Below are 27900 nucleotides of genomic sequence, written 5' to 3'. Positions count from 1 at the left end.
AAAAATGGCCATTATAGTCTAGACAGGACGTCTATGGAGTTTGTGTACATTTAAGGGAGAGTTAATCATTGTTGTGATCTTCCTCAGGGTCTTCACCGCTCCTTACATACGTTTATTTTGGACACACGCTCTTGTCTGTCCTCTGAGACTGTGAATATTTGCTGAACAGGAAGTTATATTTTTCACTGCACAGGATATACAGTATGGGGCGTTGGCATGCGCAGCAGGAAAGCAGCTTGAACCCCACCTCTCTCATCCCTTTATCATCCAAACGTCTGTCACTTAAAGGGATAGTTCACTGAAAAATGAAAATTGTCATTACTTACCAGACAGTTGATGGCACCCATTGAATTCCATAGTATTTTATTCCTACTATGGAAGTCAATGGGTGCCATCAACAGTTTGGCTACCCACATTCTTTAAAATACCTTCTTTTGTGAAGGTAAGAAACTCATACAGATTTGAAACAACATGAGGGTTAGTAAGTAATGACAAAATTTTCATTTTTGGGTGAACTATCCCTTTAATGTTCATGCTAAAAATACTCTATTCACTCTGTGTCTGGTTTTGATTTTGATGGCTTTTAAGTGCTGGGATATCATTGCTCAGTCAGTGTGACTTTAAATCAAGCCTCTTCATATTCCAATGGCTGTTTCGCTCCAGCACAGCAGGGTTCCTGCTTAAACTAGGCACAGAAGAACCTAAACACAAAGGGTACCTGTCTCCAATATTCACTCGCTTCCCTTCTCTTCCTTTAAACCCCTTTTGTGTGATTTGAGGTTAGAGGGCTTGAGTCAGCACTGTGAGTCTCTCTCACACACAGGCACAGTGGCTCTCTGTTTCTCTACTTAACAGTGTCATACTGCACCTCAACACAGAACTGCTGACGATAGTAATACACACGCTTCTTCCTTCTCCTGCATTTTTGTTCCTTTTCCATGCAGACAAATCTTACTTTGTTACTTCTCTGTAGGAAAGGTTGGCATAATTGTGAAAATGGCAACGCTTTACAGTAGGTTAACATTATTTAATACTCTAGGTACCACAAAGTAATAATGAATGACTTTTTACAGCTTTTATTAACTTAATCCAGAATGGTCTCTTTATATTGGTAACTCCGAATGACATCAATGAAATTTATTTTTCCAGACATTCTTTCTCATAACAAAACAACGACTTCTACACATAATTTTAATATCATTTTGCACTATGTTGATGTATGATGTTATAAAGTCATGCCAGAATAAAATATATACACTTATTATTGTTTAAGATATTTTAATCACAAATGAAATGGTTGTATTGGCCTTTGGACGGTTAAACCGAATGACCTTTTGACACTTCAAAATCTTTAAAATACCTTTATATGTAGCAAAATATGATTAAAACCACTTGGATTCAATAAAGGAGATCTAGTTGTACTACCTTACATACTTTGGATGTCATATCTTTGTTTTTCATTATTATTAAGGCCTTTGGACAAAAAAATGACCCGTCATGTCATTGACCCATATACTATCGTTCAGAAGGGTTAGGGTTAGGTTTAGAGTGGATAATGAAGCCACATTTTATGCTCAGTTTTTTATCGAAAATAATTTTATTCTCTACTATTCTACTGGATTTAGGAAACATGCAGAACTAATTTTAGAATAAATCGTTTGCAAAACCGTTCTTGCTTAAATTGAGATTGGATGGAATGGTTTATGAATGATTCGTCTGCTTGTGTTTCATGAATAAGGCCTTATTCAAAAGTTTGCTAAAAAAGCTGAAAATGTTAGAATATAAGAACACAGACCCAGTGAAATGCTGTTAAACAGCTCTCCAGTTTCTTTCTCCCGCCACACACACAGACTCACTTGGACCCTCCATCTGTTGATTCTTCCCAGCAGCCCATTGGTGTGTATGAGCAAAGTTCAAATTCAACACTCACCAAGTGCCAAATGCAAGTAAAAATTTGGCACATAAATGAAATGTTTCCTCACCAGTTGGCTGATACCTTTATTAGGAACTGTAACATTACAATGCTTATAATTGAAATGTAAATTGTTACTCTGACCTTTTTTCTGAAATTTACCATTATACTTTATATAGGATGCATAGATTTTTTTTTTTTTAATATTCTTTTCAGAGCTCAATGTAGCAACAATAAGATGGAAAAAAAAAAATGCTAAATACAGTTTCATGGTTGGTAAGAAATATTTATGACCTGTACATTTTCTTAATTCATCTGTCATTGGCAGGCAAAAAGCTAAATTTGGACACTGTGCAAGTTTGCATGAATGTGTGAATGATAACCTTTAGGACACACAATTTGTGAGCACCATTTGTGTGGACACCACTGACTGATGAAACCTCACTGCTAGTGGTTCAAATGTGGAGCAGCGTTGTGTACTTCTGTGTTGTCTAAGTGCTATCGATCACAGAACCAGCCAGATTTACTGATGCTTGTTCTGAGCTCCAGTGATAGCTTGATTGATTGTCTAGTGTCTCTGTGGTCTTATCACAGAACTTGACTGACGTTGAGGCTGAGCTCCATGTGAGCGCTTAGAAACACACAAACAAATCTGTACTTTACGGAAATGAAATGAAAGCTTGCATATTTACGTACGTTTTTAAGTACCAGTTTCACAACACATTCAAACGGCTTCAGAGAGAAATCTGCCCTCTGTCTTCCTGTTTCTGTTCCGCTTGGCCTACCGTCAGCTTGCTGTACGTGAGTGAGTAACACAACAAAGTGGTTCTGGGAAACCTGTGTATGTCCACTTAAACTAATGATTTCCACATGCGCCAGTCACAGCTCTGCTTTTCTAATTATAGATCCTCATCTCTTAGACCCTAAAAATAGGACTTCGCTCCCCATTATTACAGAACAGTCACACATCTCGCTGTTCATTGGGTCAAGCCATGTGTGTACAGTGTGTGTATGTGTGTGGATGAACTTAATCTGAACTTAAACAAACTTAAAACCTCCCCATAAATTTTTTATATATATATATATATATATATATATATATATATATATATATATATATATGTAATTAGTTACTAGAGACTAACCTTCACCCTAAACATATTTTATTACTATTGTTTGTTTGTTTTTAGAGTTATGTTTAGCTACTTTTCCATTGTTTTTCAAAGTAAACACGTGTCGCATCTTTTGATAATTATTATATATATTTTTTTAAATATATATACAATTTAAATGAAGAAATATTAATATTATAGTTATTTATACAAATATAAATGTTATAAAAAATTATATACATATATAATATTTTAAATAATTATACAATTTAAATTAAGAAATGTTAATATTATAAAATTATTTATAAAAATGTAAATGTTATATATATATATATACACACACACACACGAGTTATATACAATTTAAATTAAGAAATATTATAAGTTATAAAAATTTAAAATGTTTTATGTGTGTGTAATTAGTTACTAGAGACTAACCTTAACCCTAAACATATTTTATTGTTATTGTTTATTGTTTGTTTTTAGAGTTATGTTTAGCTACTTTTCCGTTGTTTTTCAAAGTAAACACGTCGCATCTTTTGCAGTGTCTCGTGCAAGACACGGTGTTCTAAAAATGGGGTACTCAATTTGGTACTTGAGGTAAAAGAAGTCCAACTTTTAAAAACTTGTCTCTAGATCTTGCACTTTTTTTCGTTCCACTTACCTGTGTCTCGCATTTTTAAGAGCACATGTTCTGTGTAAACGGTCCTTACACTTGTTTCTGTGTGTGTTATTGCGGGAAACTGTACCACCACTGTTCTTGTGTGGTTTGTTTGAATAGAAAAAGTGTTATTCTCGATTATATACTGTAAAAGTTCACACAAACTAAGCGAGAAGTCTTTTTGTTTGAGCAGTAATATTAATAGTTCCTCTCTTGTGCATGCTGTTATCTGCATATGCATCAAAATGCGGTGCACAGTCTAACCTCTTTGTTTCATGCTTTCAAGTTCTCAGTCTTTCTCACGCACAGGGCAGTATAGTGAGTATTAGTGAGTAATTGCTTCCTCAGACTCTGTTTAGATGCCAATGAGTAAAACTCAACAGTTTTATAATAATCCATATAAGTTAATGCCATCATATGTCACATACTGTAAGCCATCAATGCCTCATGTCTTGGGCTGTGTTTAGAAACCTGGGTTAAGTGCCTTGCTCAAGGGCACAGTGGTGATGGCTCATGATGCTCTCTTTATATAGAAACATTACCAGCCCTCAGCTATCCCACATAACCAAAATTATACTGCCTGATGAAATCCACTTCCCGACATCATTAGCACCATGCTCTAACGCAGAACTTTTCAAACTGGAGTCTCAGGACCCCCACAGTGTGTGCTAGCGGGCCCTTGGAAAATGTGAAATTATGTATTTTTATGTACATATAATTAAAGGGGTCATAATGCCACTTTTACAAGATGTAAAATAAGTCTTTGATGTCCCCAGAGTGTATATGTGAAGTTTTAGCTCAAAATACCCCACAGATCACTTTTTATAGCATGTTAAATTTGTCACTTTTGAGGGTGAGCAAAAACGCGCCCTTTTTTGTGTCCCTTTAAATGCAAATGAGCTGCTGCTCTCAAGAAGAGGGCGGAGTTTGAAGAGCTCCTGTTAGCAGCGCCGATGACCTCACACAGACTCACTTAAAATTAGGGATGCCCGATACCAGTTTTTAAGGACCGAGTACGAGTACCGATACTTTTTTTTTTCTAGTACTCACCGATACCAATGCCTATACATTTATTAATTTCTCTTTTTTTTTTTTTTTTTTTTTTTTTTTTTGGTGATGTTGCAGTTTTCCAAGCACAACACAGTAAGATTAATGAATGTAGGACAGCTTCTTCATTATTACTCTAATGAAAAAAGTAATAATTTTTTATGTGCTTGTCACATACTTAAAGAACAAAAATTTCACCGTGTCCAATAACCTTCAAAGGGCATAATTGCCAATATATATAACTGTTGTTATATAAAAAGAAATTTACAAACAATACAACAAATACTATAGAGATACAAATTAAATAAACTTGTTTTTCAGATACAGTTGGTTTATTTACCATGTTTACATTTATTTAACATATTTTGTTGTTTTATTAACATTAATGACAAATATAGGCTACGGTCCCTTTAAGACCGAATCCATGGATACAGACACATATCCTGTTTTCACCCAAATGTTTACGTCCACTTAAGCCATAACCGACTGTATTTACGTGAGATACTCCACACGATGGACATTTAGACAACTATGTGTGCATTTGACCATTCAGGCGCGAGAGAACTGATCGCGCGCAAAAAAGAGAGAGAGCGCGTGCGAGAGAGGGAGCGCTTCTGGTTTGTGTCATTCAGCGCGATTCCGCCTATCCCGCCTTCACTAATCGATAACGAATTGTGATTGAAAGCATGCAGTTCGCAATGTGTGCGTTGTCATCATTAATTTTGAAGTATTTCCACACCTCTGAGGCTGACAGTGTTTCTGCTGCTGCCGTCGGAAAATTCTGTCAGTTACGTCACATGAGGTATCGGTCTTTGGTATCGGGGGTATTTTTACGAGTACAAGTACATGAGCTTGGTATCGGTGCATCCCTACTTAAAATGTTAGAAATTGTTCAAAATGTTCAGCCTTTTATGTTCAAAACGGAGTCGGACAATGTTGGAGAGATTTAAGAAAAAGTGACAACGTAGAATGCAACAGAACGTTTCTGAATGGTTTGTTGATGAATTTTTGTAGCTGATGTGGAGTTAACTATCTTAAAGTCATTGATTAGCATATTCTGTCATGATAATCTAAAAATCGCTCGTGTGGGAACTGTTGTATGATGCCTACAGAGCCAGAGAATATAATAAATAAGACAAGTGGTGTGGAAAATTTAATAGAAACATGTTGTCTGAATAATGTGGTGAGTAATATTTTTTTTTTCTCACACAATATACATATAACTTTATATAGCTGCCTTTGTATTTTACAAAGGGGGTTCACATTAGGATCATAATATTTGGGCGTCTTTGGTATCAAAAAGTTTGAAAACCCTGCTTTGACCAACTGAGCTAATGACTCCCTCAGTGTGGAGTTCCAACTAACAATCTTTCTGTTACAAGCTCAGATCTTTCACCACTCCACCCACCCATAATGAGGTCACGGTGAGTAGAGAGAAGCTTGTTCTGGGCTAAATGAGGAAGGCCACTTCAGGATTTCATTAGCAGACCTGAAATGACCTGTTCCCTGTCTCCTCACAGCTGGACACTGTGTCAGCCGGTCCTCACGCTATAATGAATGCATGTTAACTGAAGTGAGGGTTCGATATCACGCCCTCCTCACCGCCGGACACATCAGAGCGCTGCTGCTGTGCGCTCTGTCTCCCAGCTAATGCTTCTGACAAAACCAGGCCACTCTTCACTCCCCTGGCATCTAAAAATGTGCCGTGGCCCGAAAGAGAGTCGGCCACACAGTTTGCTGTATGTCAGTGTGTGTGCTCCTGCCAAAACAGATGCATATCCTCCCAAGTGGCTCCGTGTTAAACAAGCAATCACAGAAAGGCATCATCTCGGGAGGCGGTAAATATGTGGCAACAAACCGCGGTTGCACCTGATGGTATTGTATCGACACCTCGAGACGATGTTTAGTTATACCTTTTTAATATTTCTTTCATGTGTTCAAACAGTTGCTATGACCTACAATTAAGCTTCAGCTCTGCCTGCAGAATCACACATGAAATATTAAGAGTGTTTACTTCAATAGCCAAAGCGGCGCTCTCAACTTTTTGGGTGGAATTCACCACAGGCACTTTTAAAATGTCAAATCAGCCCTCGCTGTTTAGACACTTTACCTCCCTCCTGTTTTTCAGCGGTTCTTGAGAGCTCCATCAGCATCCATTCAGCCTGTCAATGAGACACAACTAGACCACTTCAGCCCTCGTCAGACTTTATCTTCAAACCATGGTTTGAGATGACTCTTCTGCTTGTGCCAGGAAGTGTATTTCCGTCCTTCGTGACGTGCAGCTGCAGAGCCTGAATTGTCTGGATGTCGAGGGGAAAGTTGGGTGATGCTCTCCACTCCAATATTGTGGAAACAGATGGGGAAAGTCAGTTTGGAGGCCACTCCAGACCCCCTTCCACATTTCACTGCCCCTGCCGGTTTCCCTTGAAATACAAAGAGAAAACCCTTTCAGGAAGGAAATTAGGCTCGTTAGACGCAAAATGGCTGGAAGTGATTATAGTAACTCACTCTTATCGGTTATGCAGATATAATGAGAGCATAATTAGCTAAGGAAAGCTTTACGGATTTGTGGGACTACCAAAGTTGCCTCATGTTAATATGTGAGTGGAATGAGGATTGGAGCAGTACATGAGTGAGAGAAGAAATGGAGAGCAGGGAGCAGGCGGTGGCTCTGAAGATGGGAAAAATACTGACAGCTTGGAACTGGGACGCTTGTAAGGTGAACAAAGTGTGACAGCCTTGTGTTCACAGGGCAGAGACAGACGAGTGACGGCTACATGTACACACCGCACACTCAGTGCTGACTTCATATGAAATTATTCTTTTAACATTGCTTTTTTTTTTTTAAATGGAGTTAACCAATAGATCGCCTACAGCCCATTTGCTGACAAAATTAGAAAGTATTTTCTTGATCTGGCAAGCTCCAATCTGATTGGCTGACTATGCAACTTCTGGGAGTTGGGGCTTTTTTCTGACTCTGGAAACAAAGTTGTGTTTCAAGGTACTGTGTTGATACTATGAAGGCTTCTGAGGTTAAAATAATAACTTGCTGAAGTTTGTCTTTATGTTCTGCATTCTGAGCAGCTGTCTGTACATTTTTCCACAATGTTTTCCAGTTTTTTTTTTTTTTTTTTTACACATTTTTGGAGGCTGCGGCACCATTATTGACTTATTTTCATGCCAGTCTGTATTTTATTAGTTTGGTATAAAAAAAATAAGGATGTGAACCACCTAGCAACATGCTAGCAACTACTTTGAATATTTTAGCAGTGACATAGCAATGCCCTGGCAACCTCCCATAACACCTGCTAGCATCATGGAAGCAGGATTGGCACGGTTCTTGCATTCACAGTTCTTGTCTATTGTCTGTGTTTGTGAAAATATAACAGTCCTCCTGTTACCTGCTGGGTTGTATGAGATAACATGATTGTATCCTGAAGCACTGCAAATACTGATAATTCTGCACTAGGAGTGTGCGAGACTTCAAATGAGTTTGGCTAAATCAAACTCATTTGGCTAAATCTCTTGTCGCCCAGTTTGTTTGTATCTTGAGGATGCATTTCCTGCATTCCAGTCTTTCTGAGTCTGTTCCACATCTTTTCTAAGACACAAATATGCACTGATATGCTCAGACCCACAGAATATAAAGGCCAGTCATGTGTGCACACATAAATGTTACAGACTCTCGGAAAAGCTTCGAAGGACAAACCACAAATATGTTTCTTAGACAGTTTCCCCAGCAACTACTGAACATGCGAAAACAAACCCGTCCGTGATGTGAGGCTTTATCTCTTCACATGTCTCCTTACATCATCTTCCTGCAGAGCTCAGTTGAATTCACAGTTGGGCTCAACACTTTGTTCGTCTGTGCTGAAAATATCTGCACTGTTGCTTTAGGGAGGAACTGGAGGAGAGAGAGGAACTTGTTCACAATTGAAATAAATGGTTCAATAAATTTACAGTTCACCCTGGATTAACATAATTTCACACTGTATATTTGCAAACCTGGGTTCCAAGATTAAAGTACAATTTGTACTCCGAATTGCATATTTAAATTAAATGAAACATGAGGCCAAAATGTTTTATTGAACTTAAAATTTGACTTTTTTTACTCTTTTTAAATGAAAGCATCTGAAAATTATTAATTAAAGGTTAATTTGATATTTAAATTAAGATTAATAACATTGGACAAATTCAGCATGTGACATGTTTTAGTAATTTCCTATGTCGTCACATTGATCTGCTCTGGTTTTCTTAAAGTCATCATGAAACTGAAGATGCGATAGTCTTTTCTAACCTATTGTGATGTATATCCGAGTAAAACGGCTTTTCGAACAAGAAAAAAATGTAGGGCGGGGCTTGATTTTGTCCATCAGGAGTTGATTGGATCGTTGTTTGGATGGTTGTGGTTTGCTATTGCTGTGATGTCATATGAGTGACAGGTTGTCCCGCCCTCAAGCCAGTAAACGTGTCATCAAAGAACAGATGTCGCTGCAAGAGGGAGAGAAAGTTATTTTGATTACGAGGGAATAATTCATGAATATAAAAAAAAAAAATGATGTGCATGTATAAATCATTTATAATAATTACTGCAATATTCCATAAAAAATAAGAATTGTCCATTTTGATTTCATGGAGACTAAGTCTTCTTCTAAAGGCAAACTGAATACAAAAAATAACAGGTAAAAGCAGAGAAATGTTTTCTAACACTATTTCCTCTAGATGCTGAAACTAAACCCTGTGTTTCTGTCTCTGTTTAAAGTGTATGAATAATTAAAGGGTTAGTTCTTAATAATAGTTCATTATAAAGTGGCGAGAATATTTTTTGTGCGCCAAAAATACAAAATAATGACTTTTTAACGATATCTAGTGATGGCCGATTTCAAAACACTGCTTCGGAGTGTTATGAATCTTTTGAGTCGAATCAGTGATTTGGATCGCGTATCAAACCGCCAAACTGCTGAAATCACGTGACTTTGGCGCTCCGAACCACTGATTTAATTTGTAAAGCTCCGAAGCTTCATGAAGCAGCGTTTTGAAATCAGCTATCACTAGATATTGTTAAAAAGATATTATTTTGTTTTTTTTGGCTGAACTCACCTGAACTGATTTAAATATGTTTTTAGTACCTTTATGGATCTTGAAAGAGGAAGTACCATTGCTGTCTATGCAGGCCTCACTGAGCCATCGGATTTAATCAAAAATATCTTTAATTTGTGTTCTGAAGATGAAGGAAGGTCTTATGGGTGTAGAACGACATGAGGGTGAGTAATTAATGACATTATTTTCATTTTTAGGTGAACTAACCCTTTAATGAGACAAGTACAGTGGCAGTTTGTTATTGTTTATTCGTTATTGGTTATTGGTTGTCTGTATTGCAGGGATAAAAGTATTGCGAACACCCATTCATTACAAATAAACATTGCGTAGTTTGGGTTAAAAGTGTCGTTAAAGGGTTAGTTCACCCAAAAATGAAAATAATGTCATTTATTACTCACCCTCATGTCGTTCCACACCCGTAAGACCTTCGTTCATCTTCAGAACACAAATTAAGATATTTTTGTTGAAATCCGATGGCTCAGTGAGGCCTCCATAGCCAGCGATGAATATTTATATTATAAAGTGACGAGAATATTTTTGGTGCGCCAAAAAAACAAAATAACGACTTATATAGTGATGGCCGATTTCAAAACACTGCTTCATGAAGCTTCGGACCATTATGAATCTTTTGTGTTGAATCATGATTCGGATCACGTGTCAAACCGCCAACCTGCTGAAATCACGTGACTTTGGCGCTCCGAACCGCTGATTCGACACAAAAGATTCATACGCTCCGAAGCTTCATGAAGCAGTGTTTTGAAATCGGCCATCACTATATAAGTCATTATTTTGTTTTTCTGGCGCACCAAAAATATTTTCATCGCTTTATAATATTAATATTGAACCACTGTACTCACATAAACTAATTTAAATATGTTTTTAGTACATTATTGGATCTTGAGAGAGGAAATGTCATTGCTTTGAATGCAGGCTTCACCGAGCCATCGGATTTCAACAAAAATATCTTAATTTGCGTTCTGAAGAATAACGAAGGTCTTACGGGTGTGGAACGGCATGAGGGTGAGTAATAAATGACATCATTTTCATTTTTGGGTGAACTAACCCTTTAACCCAGAGTTAAGCATAGTGTGAAAATCTTTACGGAGTTAGAAAAGAAATTGGGATATGCACAAGTGAAAACTTGAAGCTACAACTAACCAACACTGCGCTGGCTGCATTAAACAATCATCTTAAGCTTGGAATAGACTACATGACTTTTAAAATCTGAACAGAAAATCTGCATCATACATTAAATGACTGAGGATTACACACTACCAGACTTTCAGGTCATTCTGAACATAAACTCTTGCAGAACCACATGCCACCACATGAGAGTAAGGAGACGTGTTACAAATGAAAACAATGTGCGTTTTAAAATTGGCTCAATATATTAAACATGTTTGATGTCCTCTGAGTCTGAGCCCACTACAGTTTTCTGTCAAATCTGCAGACTGGCTTTCGGCAACTACCGTTGACTTGTCCGGACTGTAAATTGGGACAAAAACTTGGGCAAAAATTGTGTAGTATATTCTAGCCTTTAGAGTATTTTTAGAAATTTGAGTGTTTTTAGCAAACACTGAGACACGGCAAGTTTGTTTGTGTATATGAAAGACACAAATCACAGCTTAGGGGCTAGGTGGGGCTGTAAGTGTCACTAAGTCCAGGTGGCTGATCACAGGGGCCAGGGGCCTGGAGCATAAAAGGTCTTTGAACTCTTGGTCTTAGCACTGCAGGTGTGTTTATGTGTACGAGTGTATGTTCATTAGTCGTCTATGAGCAGGTGTGCTGCTCATTGTTCACAGGATGTAAATCTGTCGTTCATCGTATTAGGGGCGGAGCAGAGATGCTCAGAGCCTCATATTCCAACCTAAACTGCTCTTTGAAGATCAAAAAGAGAAAGAAAAATGGGAAGCTAAAAACCAGAGGGATTTAATAGGTCAGGGAGGATATCATATTTAAAATAAACACACAAACCAAGAGAGCCCGATGCTTGATCTCTCTGGAAATACTTCATTTGTATGTGACCGTCCTTCACAGGAAATGAGGCTTTTGCAAATGACAGTGTAGAATTTGCATGGTCCACTCCACACTGGTTCGTTTTACAAATTGGGCTTTTTTGGCTCTTAATTGTGCTCTTCACAAGGAGCATCCAAATGTTATGCTGTAGTACACAGATTGATGCTGTAGTGAAGGTTAAAGGAACACTCCACTTTTTTTGAAAATAGGCTCATTTTCCAACTCCCCTAGAGTTAAACAGTTCCTTGATTATTACGCTGGAATGAGAGTATAGTTCCTAGTCATATTGGCCTAGAAAATCGCAACTTTTAATTTTCCGTCGGTCTTAGTACACGATTTAACTACAGAAGAGTCAAGTTTTAAATAGGAAAAATATTGAAACTCTTTGGTCATTTTTTTTAACGAGATGCTAACGGTCTAATCAGATTCAATGAACTATGCTAAGCTATGCTAAAAGTGGTACCGCCAGACCCGGAGATCGGCTGAATGGATTCGAAAACGGTAAAAGTCAACTGTTTAACTCTAGGGGAGTTGGAAAATGAGCCTATTTTCAAAAAAAGTGGAGTGTTCCTTTAAATTTATATATCTCTGTCTTTGTCACAGTAGTACATTTGAATCTAAGATTATCACACTTGTTGAGTCCAATTTTCAGATGTATGATGATTATTAAATGTGTTATGTTTTCTCATTGTGTTAATGAAAAATCTCAACAAGTTTGTGATTTCACTAGTTAAGCACGGTGATTTCACTAAGCATAGTGTCTTTAGGTTAACTGACAAATTTTTCAACAAATAAATATCTCAACTAGTGGTTAAACGGATCGTTGTTGATCCGTGATCCGTACGGACCAAGCCCCACGGTTCGGGACGCATGTGATTCGCGGATCAATTGCAAGTTTAACCGCAAGAGAGTGAAAGGTTATCATTTGCACGTGTTTTGTCTTGCTAGTTTACACATTAAATAGATATAAAACCATTCCAGCGCAGGAAGAGGCAAAAGAGGATTTAATTCGGTATCGCACGCCACGCTGTTATCGGTACGCACAGACGCACGTATATGCAAGGCTCGCGCGCGCACATACAGAGAGAGAGGCGCGTTTCAGATAGCTCGCAAACTCCAAATTGATTTCTGTTTTGCGTCCTCAATGCACTTGGATGGACACATACACGCATTATGTCAGTCAAAATACCCCTCTCGGCAAGTATTCTCGTAAACACATTCGGTTATGTCTTAATTGAACGAGGTGAGAATTCGGATGTGTGTATCTATCGGATGTGTGAGTGCATGGAGTCTTACTCTTAAAGTGACAGCAACCTATAAATACCTGCTGTTGTCTGTCATGTAACTCAAACAACATAACACAGCTTTAACAAAGATTCATCTATATTAAATGTATACAGTGAACAGTGTCATTTTACATTTAATTATTACATTTCTGTACACGAAAATTAATATTACCATTAGACCTTATACTTTATTTGTAACTTTGTTGTATTTATCTATCCTTGTAATTGGTGTACAGTATTTGTTCTTTTTACAGTCTGTTCACTTGCCTTTAATAATGTATTAGTTAGGCTAGTAGTTTCTGCTGTGGTATTGGAGTAGTTAAAGTGGGCTAAGTAATAATTGCGAAGTTACCCCCTACCCCCCAATTATTATTTATTTATTTATTTATTTATTTTTTGCGCTGATCCGAAAAAATGATCCGATCCGTGACTTAATAACCGCGATATGATCCGAACTGTAAGTTTTGTGATCCATTGAACCACTATCAATAACTATCATTTTGTAATACACAAAGATATTATAGTCCTCAAAAACAAATGGAGACCTGTTGATTGTGGGTAATGGGAACATTGCTTGCAGGCAAATTGAAGTGTTGACAGGAATTGCCTTAAAATTTATAGTTGAATGTGGTGAATTTGTTTCAATTGGTGGTTTGATGATGTACCATCTGTGCTTTTAAAGGGAATTAGAGGTACAACTTCTCTGAAATGGGTTTAGCTTTCCGTTAGCAGTTATAGCAACTGTTATAAGACCCTGAATCTCTGTCTCTAAATTCGTCATTTAAGCAATTTCACTGAAAATATTAAAGCTAAAACAATTAAGAAATAAACCTCACTTTACTTTAAAGCAAGGGACACATTAAATTAATCAAAAGTGACAGTAAAGACATTTATAATGTTCCAAAACATTATTTCAAATAAATGATTTCCAAAAAAAAAAATATTAAGCAGCAGCACAGCTGTTTTCAACATTGATAATAAGAATTGTTTTTTGAGCACCAAATATTAGAATGATTTCTGAAGGATCATGTGACACTGAAGACTGGAGTAATGATGCTGAAAATACAGCTTTGCTATCACAGAAATATTTTTTTTTAAAATATATTTATTTTAAATTGTAATAATATTTCACAGTATTACTATTCTTACTGTATTTTTGAGTAAATAAATGCAGCATTAGAGACTAGCGTATTTCCGAGTACCAGTGAGCAAAGATGGCTGGTTTCAAACCATGTAATCCTTGTACCAGTTACCATTGAGGTAACTGCGAAATGCTAACAGATCTGCAGTTATTATAGGCCTCCTTGATCATAATAAGCTGAGTTTTGTTGCTTGTGAAGTTTTTAATAGCAACTAAAACTGTATCTTCACTGTGTATTTGCATGCGCATAAGTGTTGGTAGCTTTTATTGTATATATTTTAGAGTGTGAGTAAAAACATTAGCATTAGCAACATTAGCATTGTCTGTTCAAATATATGTTTGGAATATGTGCGTGTGAACTCTGTGTGATTTGTTGTGTATTGTGTAACCCTGCAGTCTCTCCTCTGGCTGTTCTTCCGGTTTCCGCTTGTCGGACAGAATGTGGGTCAGTGAGGCTTTGCTGGGGTCTCATGGAGAATGTGTGCGTGGGGTTTATAGCTGCGGTTCGCAGGCCCACTCCTGCACTCGCTCGCAAATAGCTGGTCTGCAACTAGGCCAGTGTCCATGCCTCAGGCGGAAAAAGGCCATTAGATAAGTTCGAGCAAGCAGGCTACTGAGATAATAGAGATAAAGCGTTTGGGGTTATCTGGCATCCGTCTCCTATGATGCCCTGTTGTGTCTTCTTATGATGTCACAAAGGCTGTAATTACTCAGAGTGGAGATGGAGAGACTTGTCAACCAACTGCTGTTCACTGGTGAGTTTATGAGCCACTCTGTGAACTTATGATGACATAAACCAATCTAATGAGGTTGGGGAATCTACTTCCTGTCTTGAAAGGAATCGCAATAGGATGTTCCAGCCTACACAAAGTGCTGGGACACATTGACTCTGTGTGTATGCCTTTAAATGAGATGATAACAAGACTTTGGTCATGGGAGAACTCTGACTGCAAATAAACAACTGAATTCACAGACTTCTGGACTACTGTGTTGCCCTGTACATCCTGTTTCTCTTTAAGCTTTAGTGTCAGTTTGTCTGTGTTTTTGCTTTTTTGGTGCCCATATTGGCGTATAATGCAGTATATTGTATTTTATTAGCCTGTAACTGTGTTGTTGTATATCTGTTACATCATCGCTTATCTTTCTCTGTTTGAGCACTATGGGTGATGAGGCTGGATACAGTCACCTTGGCTCTGCGTTTAGCATTCTGTGCAAGCGTTATGTACTGTGGTCTGGCTCCCGGCCCAACGTTCCCCACTTGCATCAATGCTGCTGCATGGCACACAGGATTGACTATCAGTTGAGCCCTGATTGTATATTGATTCCCTGTCAGGATAGGTTTAAGCAGTGTTCCTGTTTCTCTGTGTGTGTACATACTGGTTCTGTTGACTAAGCTGTTAAGCTGCAGGTAACACTTTGACAGTCATATATATATATATATATATATATATATCAGGGGCGTTTCCTCTGAGGAGGCAAGGGAGGCAGTGCCTACTCAAAAAAACTGGATGAGAAAATAAATAATTGATATTATAAAAATAAAACAACGCAAATTTTACAAAATTTGACATTAAAAAGTGTAAAAGTCACTTGTTTTTCTAAAGAAACACTGTCAAACAGTGACACCCGCAGGTAAAGTTACAGTGGGGAGTCTGCGTCTCTGTGCCTCCCTTCAGCTCATAGAAATAAAGCAGAGCCTCTATAGCATGTGGTGGGTTTAGTGGGGGGGTAATTGAGAATGAATGGGGGAAAGTCACATGAGAGGAGGCAATGCCTCAATTGCGCTATGATTGGATATGATCGGTTATGATTGGACATGATTGGTTCGTGCGATAAATCCCGCCTCTTGTTTTCATGCGTGTTCTCGTCGAATCGGCCTGAATGAAGACAGTGATGCCGTTAATAGGAAGACTAATTAAAAAGTAAGTAAACAACTGTCACTTACATATCACCGCTTTATTTCATGTCAAAATCAAACTCGAAATAGCCAAAAAACATGATTACTCAAGGGTTTTTTTTAGTGAGCAATCAGCGTGGTGAAATTAAAGATACATCTTCATGTCTGTGACCACTGACCAGTGTGTACGTACAAGCTTGATGACTGCTGAAAATAAATTGACTATTAAAAAGAAAAGCTGAATATTAGTTTATAAATAATATACATTGTTTAAATTGTTACTGCCTTTAGTTATTATTTTGGAATAAATGTAAAAATGAGTAAAAACACTAACTTGATGAAATTTATAGCCTACTTGGTTTTCATAAATAGAGCATTAACGTTACATAGTGTAAAAATAACAAAATAGAACTGTATTTGGTCTCTCTTTTTATGTAATGTTAACTTGTGTAACAGGCACATAAATGAGGACTTTGCCGCCTCATTTTAAAACACTACCACACGCCACTGAGATATATGTGTGTGTGTATATATATATATATATATATACACACACATATAAAAAATAAAGTGTTAAAGTAAAAGTAAAATGTGTTTTTTTTTTTTTTTTGTCTGAATAAATTTTGGTTTGACTGTGTGTGTGTGTATATATATATATATACACACACACATTACATATACATACATACATACATACATTTTATATATATATATATATATATATATAAAACGTATGTATAATATATATATATATATATATATATATATATATATATATATATATATATATATATATATATATATTATACATACATTTATATATATATATATATATATATATATATATATAAAATGTATGTATGTATGTATATGTAATGTGTGTGTGTGTGTGTGTGTGTGTATATATATACACACACAGTCAAACCAAAATTTATTCAGACACCTTGAACATTTCATTCATTAATACAGTTTATTCACTATCATTAAAAAAAAAAAAAATTGTTATAAAATAAGCAAAACATGGTCAGGTCAAAGTGTCTGAATATTTTTTGGTTCAAAATTTGTATCAATTTTACTGGTAGTCCACTGTATGAAGAATTTTTGGGTATAATGTCACAGGTATAATATGTGGGCAGGCTACTGCTTCGCGTCAGCTTAAAATGAGTTATTTTTTAATTCATTCTTTTGAGTGGGCAGGACAGTGTACTGCTGTCCCAAACGGTCAATCTAAATGTGGCAAAGATAAAGAAATATAAAAAAAAAATATATATATATATATATATATATATATATATATAATATATTATTTGTATTTTGCAAAGTATTTACACGCATTGAATTTTTATCAGTCTCTGAAAAAACAGTTGGATACCATCCAAGTTTAAGAAATGAGCCTAGCTTCCACATAAATAAACACTACAGCATTTCAGAGTCAGTGTGAAGTAGTTTATATTGCTGATTTGATTATATTAAAATCTTTTTGTGATTTGTTTTTCATGCCAATATTTGTGACTTTAATAAGCTTTCAGTCGTGCAGCAGTCAGGTGAGCTCTCCCCATATGAAATTTGGAAGTTTTGTGGATGCAGCTGTAATGGAGGGAATATAATTACAGTATTGATTTTGCCATTATTGATTTTTACTTTTCGCTGCCTTTTTTGCACCCCAACATTATTTTTGTGTTGTCTGGATAGACAGCGACTACCGTAGGAACAGCGCTGCACTGAAACGGCTGTTATATGAAACATATATTACATTAAAACATTATGATATTCATGTATGATTTATAAAACATTGAAATAATTTACTTTTATGGATTGAAAAATAGCCAAAGAATGCAAAGGGTTCAAGAGCTGGCAAAGGTTGGCTAATTTGAGGTAAAATACAGGTTTGATGTGTTTTACCATTTTTGGTCTTACAATTTTATGTTTGAATTTACTATTATTGTAAAATGTGGAAAATAGTAATAATGATGAATGATTTCCTGGCCACCTATTTACTTCCAGGAATTGAACTTGGCATTAAATTAAACCTGCAGATGTGTTAAAACATTCCTCTTTGTTTCCTTTTTTCCCCCATCTTGCATTTTTTCCCCTTCCTGTTTTGCTCCTTGAATAATGTTGACAGCGTTCGCACAGATGGCAGATGCATTTTGTCAGACCTTTAGACATTAGTCATGTGTGTCTGTTTGTGGGTCGCTTCATTCCTCTGCGCGCGCATGTACGGTGTGTTGAACACACAAATCGACTCAATCACAGTGAGGAAACTGTGACTTGCAGTTCATTAAGAAAGTAATGAAGTCTTTTTACCCTGCAGTGAGGTAATACAAGTTCACGGCATTCATTTTACATCAGCTTGAAGCAAGACAGCGTTAATAACTAACTTATATAAGGGATTTTAATTTTAATGACATGACAATGTGATTATTCACTGTATTTTTAAACTGATATTGCAACACCTCCTTACCCAGACTTTATATTTAGATTTTCATTCATTTCGTATTCTGAAAACTATTGTACCATCTTCCTCTACACACATACACGTACACACAATTTTCCTTCTCGTTCCTCATGGCAGACTTTCTCCTATGACTCGTCTGAGCGTGAAACCGTCTGTCCTTGGACCCCCCAGTACCCTCTAATGTACCCCAAGGTCCTATTGCCAGCCCTTATTCCCGCTGCAGACCCCCAGCACACTCACTCCCCCTGGCACCCACATATGAGAGGGAGGGCCGCTGGCCTGGACTCTTCAGCTCTTTCATTCCACAGATCGTTTAACATTTCATTACTGCAGCCAAGCGCAACCTCTGTGTCAAGATGACTTTGGTAACATTCAAAAAAACACATCTTTGTTCCAGCAGCATGTTGCGAGAAACATACCAGCTATGTTATCGCCAACATAAGATTGCCTCTACCTCCACTTTGGATCATTTTATTTTATTTACAAATAATTAAAATCTAAATAATTTTATAAGAAATGCAGAAAGCAGGACTAAAGGACATTTATTACAATTTGATTATTACTATATTTTTATTTTGTTACATCTTATTATTAAAGGGGACCTATTATGCCCCTTTTTACAAGATGTAATATAAGTCCCCAGAATGTGTCTCTGAAGTGTCAGGTCAAAATACTCCACAAATAATTTATTATACAATGTTGTAAATGCCCTTTTTTGAGTGGAAGGAAACACATGCAGTTTTAGTGCATGTCTCTTTAAATGCAAATGAGCTGCTGCTCCCCACCCCCCTTTCCAGAAGAGGGCGGAGCCTGTACAGCTCGTGCCTCAAATACTCTGCCAAAAACGAACAAAACATCTCTTTGGTTTTGATTATCATTTCTATCGCGGCCACGCTCACATGACATTGCAGTTCTTATACTATAAGAGTATCCTGTACGTTTCAGAACTGAAAACTTCCTTGTTAGTGCAATTAAAGCTTTTATTGACACCAGGCCCAGCGAATGACTTGTCCTGGAACGTGCCTATCATAGATAGGTGAAACGCCGCCTCCACAGAAGAAATCAATGCCTGCTTCATCATTGCAATGTTAGCCCCGCCCACTGGCGTGTTAGTGAGATGATGAGGAGAGAAGAGCGATACAGGACTAAAAATAACATTACCTTTCAAAGGATCCTAATGCTAGGAATGTGGTTATTTATTTTCAACAATGTGAATGTCTCAGTTGAGCTTTATTTATTTGTATTCGGTACATTTCACTGTGGATTTTATTTTTTTTTATTTTTTTATTTTTTATAAATCACATTTTGGCGCAGGCTTTGCAAACAGACTTTTATGATATGGACTCAACTATAATAGGAAAAACGTGCTAAAAGATTTCGAGAGAGTAATACTTAGCTATTTCATATTGCAAAGATGTTAGCCAATCACAGCGGTGGGCGTTTAAGTCTCACAGCAGACACGCCCATTAAAACAGAATGTTCAGATAAGAGGGCTAAAATCAGGGTAGGAAAAATGCCTTTTATTTCTAAGTTAAGACAATTTTTTTTTTTTTTTTTTTTTTTTTTTATGTAAAAAGCATACTTTATAAGTGCACCCCAGGAAACACAAAACAATAAAACATTGCAGTTCATGAATCCTTTAAAGTGACAGCAGCATAATATACAGTACCTACTGTTGTATATGCTGTTAATATGAACCAAACAACAAAAGAAAAACAGAAAATCAATCACTGCTCTTGATTAAATAACTTTAGTAGCTTTAAAAAGAATAAATTTCTTACTTGAATGCTGCTGTTAAATGCTCAGGCGAAGAGATAAACATGGTGGACTGTGTACAGCTCACTCAGGGGAGGAGCTAAGCTAATAGAGCAGATTCCCTCACCGGTCATGGGAGGCAAAATCTAGAACTGCTTGTTTGGAGAGACTGTTTATGATTTATAACCTGCAGGGTTTTTTTTTTTTTTATACCATTATAGGCTGGTTGTTTACACACATCTGTGTTCAAACACTTTATAAAAGTGAATTTTGCATAATTGGTCCCCCTTTAATATCTCTCTAATTTCTGTCCTTTATTATATCTTCCTGCATTTATTTAAAACAAATTATTTTGATGCAGATGATCTGTTTCCACTTCACTTAAGATCCAACCAAAATGTCACTGGAGCTTTAGTCTCTTTAAAAACACGCTTTAGCCTCTCCCGGTTAGAACATCCATTTATAATATTTGAAAATCCTGATACAAAATGTTTTATTATCTTCCTCCCTCTAGTGTGAAGAGGCCAGCGGGCATGGGGAGCATCCTGAATCGCTTCGGGACCAAAAAGCAGAAGATGAGCACTTTGGAGAAGTCTAAGATGGACTGGGATGCCTTTAAAACAGAGGAGGGCATTGCAGACGAGCTGGCAATCCATAATCGAGGCAAAGAAGGGTATGTTTAAGCCTCATTAGTGACCCAGACAAACACATCATCTCATATTATCTCCCATTAGTGTCTCACACTGGCTTCTGAGATTTTCATCAGAGCTGAATAAATATCATTAAGTGTCTTAAGTGCTTAAAGCCACAACGTGCTGGCGTATAGTATTTCACTGCAATTTTTATCATATATTACAATTAATTAATTATTCACTGAAGATTAACTGGACAGTGAAATGAATGTATTTGGGGAAAAACCATATGCTGCACATGCATTTGATTAACATGCTGACCTTTGCGGTTGTTCTTAGGGATGAGCATAAAGAGAAATTTTGCCAAGTACAAAAAAGTATATTCTGTTCTGTCCAAATTATAAGATGGTTCATTACTGTTTCTCTGTCAAAAGATCTGTGTTGTCTCTTGTTGGTTTTCTGCATATGTGCATGTGTTTAGGAGAGATGTGGGTGATGAATATGTGGCCTTGCAGTGCAGGTGTCTGCTCACACACCTCTCATTGGTCAATTGAAATGAACTCCATGAAGAGATATGCAAAGTTTTTAATTCACATTTTTCTAATCTAAAACTGCTTTTTCCATTACAAATGAATATCTCAGAAATTTGGGTAAAAATTGAACTAAAAATTGCATGAATTCTAACAAAACACATAATATATTAAGCATCTTTGGTGTTTCCATGGTTTCTACAAAATAAAAACAGAAACCGAGGGTAACGCTAGTATGATGTCATTGATAGGCGATGTACGGACACGGTTCGTGTTCTGGTTAAAATTGCTTATTTCTCTGGATTTAAACATACTTGGAAACACAATGTAAGTACACAAGTCAACAAAATATATAACATTATTCTAGTGGTTTTTGATATTTTAATCCAAAAATCCTACATATTGTGCCTTTAATTAAAAATATACACGTGTCATAATGATGCACATTTTCTTTCTCATCTTCGATATTGTTGATGAAAACAAAAAGCAAAGAACAAATGTGTTTCTGTAATTTTGAGGTTAACAATGCCCTCCTGACTGGTCTAGGATCAGTATTCAGTAGATCAGCAGAATGAATGGAGTGGGAGCTAAGCCAATAGCACTTCATTTAAGCCTTCTTATCTTGCCTGTGATGGCTATCTTGAGGAGGAGGTGGTGAGGAGTAGGATTTCAGCTTTACTCAAAAGCTGATGATGCAAAGCTGTACCAAAAAAGCTCATACAAACCAGGGTCAAAACGTTTAAACTAGTGTTTACAGGAAGCGAATACAATTTTGGAATATTGACTTCTCGCTTTTCTTAGGGCAGTTTCATCATAGTTCCAGTTTGAGCTGGAATTGAAACAGGGTGTAGCTACAGTAAGTGGGGCTTAAAACCAGAGAAATGATAAAATGTTTAATAGATACGATTCTGCACAATTTCTAGGTCACTAATAAAATAAGTACATTTGTGACATTGATCATGTCACTCTTTGTACAGACAGTCAGATGTTCTTCCATTAAAGCTCAAGATATTTGTCAGATAATGCTGGAGAACATGATCATCAGGTTTGACACAAACTTGCAGAGTTCATGCAGCTCAAGTGCTGCTCTCATTAAACCAAGAGAATGACAAACTACATACTAGAACATTTTGAAATTCATGTTAACTTTTCACTCAAATTCTTATGCAATTTGTAATGAAAAAATCCCATTTAAATATGAAAATGCAAATTAGAAGCTTTGCCACAAGTGGACTCTTTTGAACTCCATTGTATCTTCATAGAGTTTTGCCTGATCCCTTATCGACCAATCAGAAGTGTGCGGGCAGACACTTGCACTGTGAGGCCACATTCTCGCCCACATCTCTCCTACACAAGCGCATATGCAGAAAACTAACAAGAGAGACAATTCTGAACACATGAACACATTTTTTTCCTTCCATTTTTCATTCCATCATAGTAATAAATAATAGATGCAAGAGGAAAATTATTTTATAAATGCAGTTCTAACCCTCCCTTCCCTAATGTTAAGGATGGGGTTTCCGAGAGAGGTTTTCAGTTTGATAATGTCTGTTCCAAGAGACATACCCTTTCATCGATCCCCTCAACACACCACATTCTTCTCAAATGTATAATTAATACCTAAAACTCAGCAGTGAGAAGGTTTACACCAGCTGTAATGGAGAGTAGGTACAGTACATATAGGATGATTGAGAGTGAACAGTACACTGTATGAACAATTTCTTTACATAGCGAGCTAATTTTTGCTCGTCCCCAGGGTTACTACCACAAGCCTAAATGCATGGTCTTTTCTGGCAAATTACAACATTATGATACAAATTATTATGTTTAAGAGATTGAAAATAAAGTTCATAGATTAAGTATACTTACCCTGTCAGGACCGACTGTAGTACCAGTAATCTAGAGATCAGTTTTTAGACTTCAGAAGGCTTTGAAAATTAAACAAGACCATAATTGAGATCTACACACACATAGTATGTTTCTTTGCTCCACGGTCATAATTAGATTTCATTCATAGTGAGTTTTAGAGGGAAGTGAAATCTTTTTGCAGAATAACAGCTTTTCATAAATGCACACCGACATTTGTTTCTGGAGGTGAGTAATTGCAAGGTCTCTCTTAGATTTCATGCCACAGCTGTGGCTGTAGATTATATCAGTAGTGCATCAACTTTGTTGTTGTCTTGCTTTCCTCTGAGTTGTGAATACCCCTCTAAACTAACACTGTCGCCTTAGTTACCCATCCTACATTCCTCTGGGGTAATGCTCCCAGATGCATTTGGTGTAAAAACAAGTAGGGAGTTGAGGGAGGGGAGTCAATGCATCCTGTCCTGAAGGGGATGATGATATAAAGTGACATCATTTAGGCATCCAATGGCCATTTTGCTTTACTAGAGATAAAGGGATATTTTTTTGGGGGGAAAAAAATTGGGGTGTCCATACAATGAAAGTCAATTGGGTCAATGTTTTGGACACCATTGACTTTCATTGTATGAGCCAAAACAGAAAACTGAAGAATTTTTTTTTGAAACGAGTGATTAAATGACAACATTTTAATTTTTTGTGTAAACTATTCTTTTAAATCCCACTGCACACACAGCACTGATGCTCTGGCTTTCTTAAAAGGGTCTGATGCTCCTCTTCTCTAATATATAGATGAAAAGAACTGTGTTCTCCATCAGATAGTTGTAGGGAGTGGAACAGTTATAAAATTAAAAACCTGGCCTGGGGGTTTAAAAATAAAGCAGAAGAAATTATGGTCTGCCACTGTTTCCATATTTCTTTTTCTCTGAGAGGGATGTGGTTTAGGAGGATGGGCCGCTGAAGGGTGTGGAGGACGCGCAGACTGGAGAATAGCATCGTGCACAGGCCGCTAGGCCAAAGTGTATGCCCAGAGGACTGTAAGGGCTGTTTTCAGTGTGAGACTGATGGTCGCAGATCTTTTTTTTTTTTTTTTTTTTTTCACAAAATGTAGGACAACAAATGCACCCAGATCTGTCAAAGCTCACACAGTTGGTAAACCCAGGGTCTCAAGTCTCTGGAGGCAAATGGTTGGTTGGGCATCAGAGCTTCCAGAGCATTCTGGGATTGAGACACTGGGGAGAGTGACCCTCTGCTGGGATTTAGGGGAAACGGAGCATCCATGTTGACAGATTGTGCTTTTCAAACATTGCAGGCATGAAGCGCAATGTTTCCGTAATTTAATTAGGTAAATCTAACACTAAAATAACTTTTAAATGGGTCAAACCATGAAAAATAAACTCTTTCTTGATTTTAAAAATATTCAGTGTACTGTGAAACATTGTACTTTTTGGATTGGAAAACTTCTTCCTCAGTGAAAAGAGACAAATTTACCCATTCAGAGTTGGCTATTCTGTGGCTAATAGGTCCTTTAACTCAACCTGCTTATAATCACATCGTTATCTATAGGGCACAGCTGATTGGTTCCTGCTTTATTAGTAGCCAATGAGCTTGCATGCTCAACCTTCAGATACTTTGGTAACATTTGCCTTAGCAGTGCAGCGCACTTTCAGAAACCCTCCACCTTCCCCAGCTCCACCTGTATAGATCTGCTACAGGTAATTCATGTATACTATATTGTACAGAAGCATGTCTTACTTGCTCACAGCAGCGTGTCGTGTATGTATTGGCAGTAAGCAATAAGCTGCAGCAGCAGTAGCAGATCTATTCTGCCAAGACCAAACATATCAACATTGTCATGCCCATTACCATGCCAAACACTCAGAGAGTTGTCATGACAGAAACATTACTATTCCTAAACACCAGAAGGACAAGCGATAAGAGTGAAATTTGGAAAAGTCTGCTTTCCTGGCTGTGTGTAGCACCTACTGCTCTGCAGATCCTTGCGATAAATCCCAACTTTAGGAAAGAACAGCGGAAGGGACATTAATTATGTAACTGATCATTTAACTTTGAGCATCAGTATTTGATTGTATTTTAAACCTGCCAGAGTGTAATTGCATAATGGAATTCTTTTCAAAAAGGCTGGCATTGAATAATTGTCAGAGTGAGACAAGGGGAAAATGGTCATAAACTAATTTATGACTTTTGATGCCACAAAACTGACCGTGAGGATTATGTCCATCAAGGATATTAAAAAAAATATGTAGGGCAGTTCATCGGTTGATTGGATTTTGAAATGTGGCTGTTGCACTCAGAAAAAGGAGGCATATGAACATGAGCTTGCAGGGGCAGGGTTTAAGCGGATTAAATTACTGGAAAAGTCCTGTCATTTCACCGGAAAGGTCTGGTTATGATATTTTGATTAAAGATTACGAGGGCAAAAAAGTAAAAATAAATAAATATAACGCATGGATGAATCACTCACAATAAGATCAATAGCATTTACAAATAGGTGAAATTTTATTTCATTCCTACTTCGCAAAGATGTACGATGACCCATTTTAAACCCACCATATACCTCAAGCCAGATTGTGTTTTGAGTATGTGGGTGTTTGTGTGTGTTTCACAGAGATCCCATTAGGACTTCAAACAAGACACAGGCAATCAGTTTTTGCTCTCTGTCTTCTTTTCATCATTGTCAGGGGCGTGATATGATATCTAATAAAATGTTCAGTCTCTGCTCCGTAGCATCACATGGCTGCTCCAAGGGTTTTCCTAGTGTGCACACTTCTCTCCAGAACAATTCATTTAGACCTCACATAAAGCTTTGTGTAGGAGATGCCCTTCTCTGCTGAGAACCTGAACCCAGACTATTGAGGAAAACCACAAAACCAAATGATGTCAGCCTGAAAGGGCTGTTTTATTATCTCTGTCCTCAGCATCTGCTCTTACCTTGAGTACCAGCGAGTTTTGTAATGAAAATAAACAGGGAGGCTGAGCACATGCACCTATAACCTCTGACATCTAATGGGTAGAGGTTCACTAAAGCCACAATTTTGCTGTCTGAGACAAATTTTGGCGTTTGATCATTTTGAACTTGCCTTTATGGCATTGCCTGAATGACTTTCACTCTTCTGTGGAACACATAGAAGATATTTTAAAGGGGACCTATTGTGCCCCTTTCACAAGATGTAATATAAGTCTCTGGTGTCCCCAGAATGTGTCTGTGAAGTTTCAGCTCAAAATACCCCACAGATCATTTATTATAGCTTGTCAGATTTGCCCATATGTGACCCTGGACCACAAAACCAGTCATAAGGGTCAATTTTTTTGAAATTGAGATTTATACATCATCTGAAAGCTTTCCATTGATGTATGGTTTGTTAGGATAGGACAATATTTGGCCGAGATGCAACTATTTGAGGGTGCAAAAAAAAAAAAAAAAAAAAAATCAAAATATTGAGAAAAACGCCTTTAAAGTTGTCCAAATGAGGTCCTTAGCAATGCATATCCACTCACAAAAATTTCAACTCATCGACTAGCATGTGCCAACATGTTTATCTTTTGTGCAAATCCAGTGTTGAATTGACCTTCGTTTGTGAAGCAGTCCGGCGTAAAATGACGGCATGGCAACAACACTCTACTAGAACAACTCTTTCTCTTCTCTAAAGCAGCCCAACATGGCCTCACCCCCTTTGTTGTGTTTTCCAGGGGGCGGGGTTTATGTAAATTTTAGGGTTAGTGATGTCACTAACCCTAGAAGCAGCACGTTGTAGTCCCTACCAGCTGTTTGTTGTAGTCCTTAAACATCAAATTCTTTAAAAGAAAATATCTCCCTTTGCATTGAACTTTGAGCGTAGTAACTTTGCAGAGGTTGTTTATGCTCAAACAGCAACATCACACACTAACTAAAGTTTAAAAAGTGAAATCATAATCAACCACCCCTTTAAAAAACATCTCAGTCAGCTTTTTTAAATCTGTACAATGAAACCCCATTGACATTTATTGAATAGACAAAAACAGAAACATTCTTCAAAATATCTTCTTTTGTGTTCCATAGAAGTACTAAATTCATACAGGTTTGGAACAATAACAGGGTGAGTAAATGCTACAAAACCTGAACTGGGTATGTCAGATAAGGAAGACATCCAAAATGTGGATATCTGTGGTACTTCACAGTTGCGAACCACTTGTGACAGGGAGTAGCATTGTGAAGATAGCATGCCTACAAAAGAAACAAATGTGTGTGTAAAATCACATTAAAAAAAGTTGACATTTACCAACACCCCACTGTCCCCACTCACCGCCATTGTGCTTTGTTCCAAGACACAATGGGAAAGATGATATTCAATGTATGCAGTCATTAAACTCACACAGACACAAGAAACAGAGCAAGACCCAGTGTTTGTGTCATCGTCATTCTTGCCAAGTGCTTGTTTGCATGTGCTTTCTTTCCTTCACCATTATCTCAGCAACTATCTCTGTTGTATGTC

At 37.2% G+C, this 27900-nt stretch overlaps 1 protein-coding gene and 1 long non-coding RNA gene across 2 annotated transcripts in view; one reads left to right on the top strand and one right to left on the bottom strand.

Moving 5' to 3' along the window:
* Positions 1 to 27900, top strand: part of cfdp1 (craniofacial development protein 1) — a 33388-nt gene that overhangs the window by 4765 nt on the left and 723 nt on the right. Inside the window, exon 6 of the mRNA XM_051870399.1 lies at positions 20900 to 21058. Coding sequence (XP_051726359.1) covers positions 20900 to 21058 — 159 coding nt within the window. The remainder of the gene's footprint in view (positions 1 to 20899; positions 21059 to 27900) is intronic.
* LOC127499798 (uncharacterized) lies at positions 5885 to 27898 on the bottom strand. The gene is made up of 3 exons (XR_007926198.1): positions 23417 to 27898; positions 9030 to 9223; positions 5885 to 8636 (listed from the first exon to the last, which is right to left on the bottom strand). It is a non-coding gene; the product is annotated as an uncharacterized LOC127499798 (long non-coding RNA).

The sequence above is a fragment of the Ctenopharyngodon idella genome, chromosome 18, assembly GCF_019924925.1.
Source record: "Ctenopharyngodon idella isolate HZGC_01 chromosome 18, HZGC01, whole genome shotgun sequence".
Taxonomy (NCBI): domain Eukaryota; kingdom Metazoa; phylum Chordata; class Actinopteri; order Cypriniformes; family Xenocyprididae; genus Ctenopharyngodon; species Ctenopharyngodon idella.
This window is presented reverse-complemented; position numbering and strand designations above follow the sequence as displayed.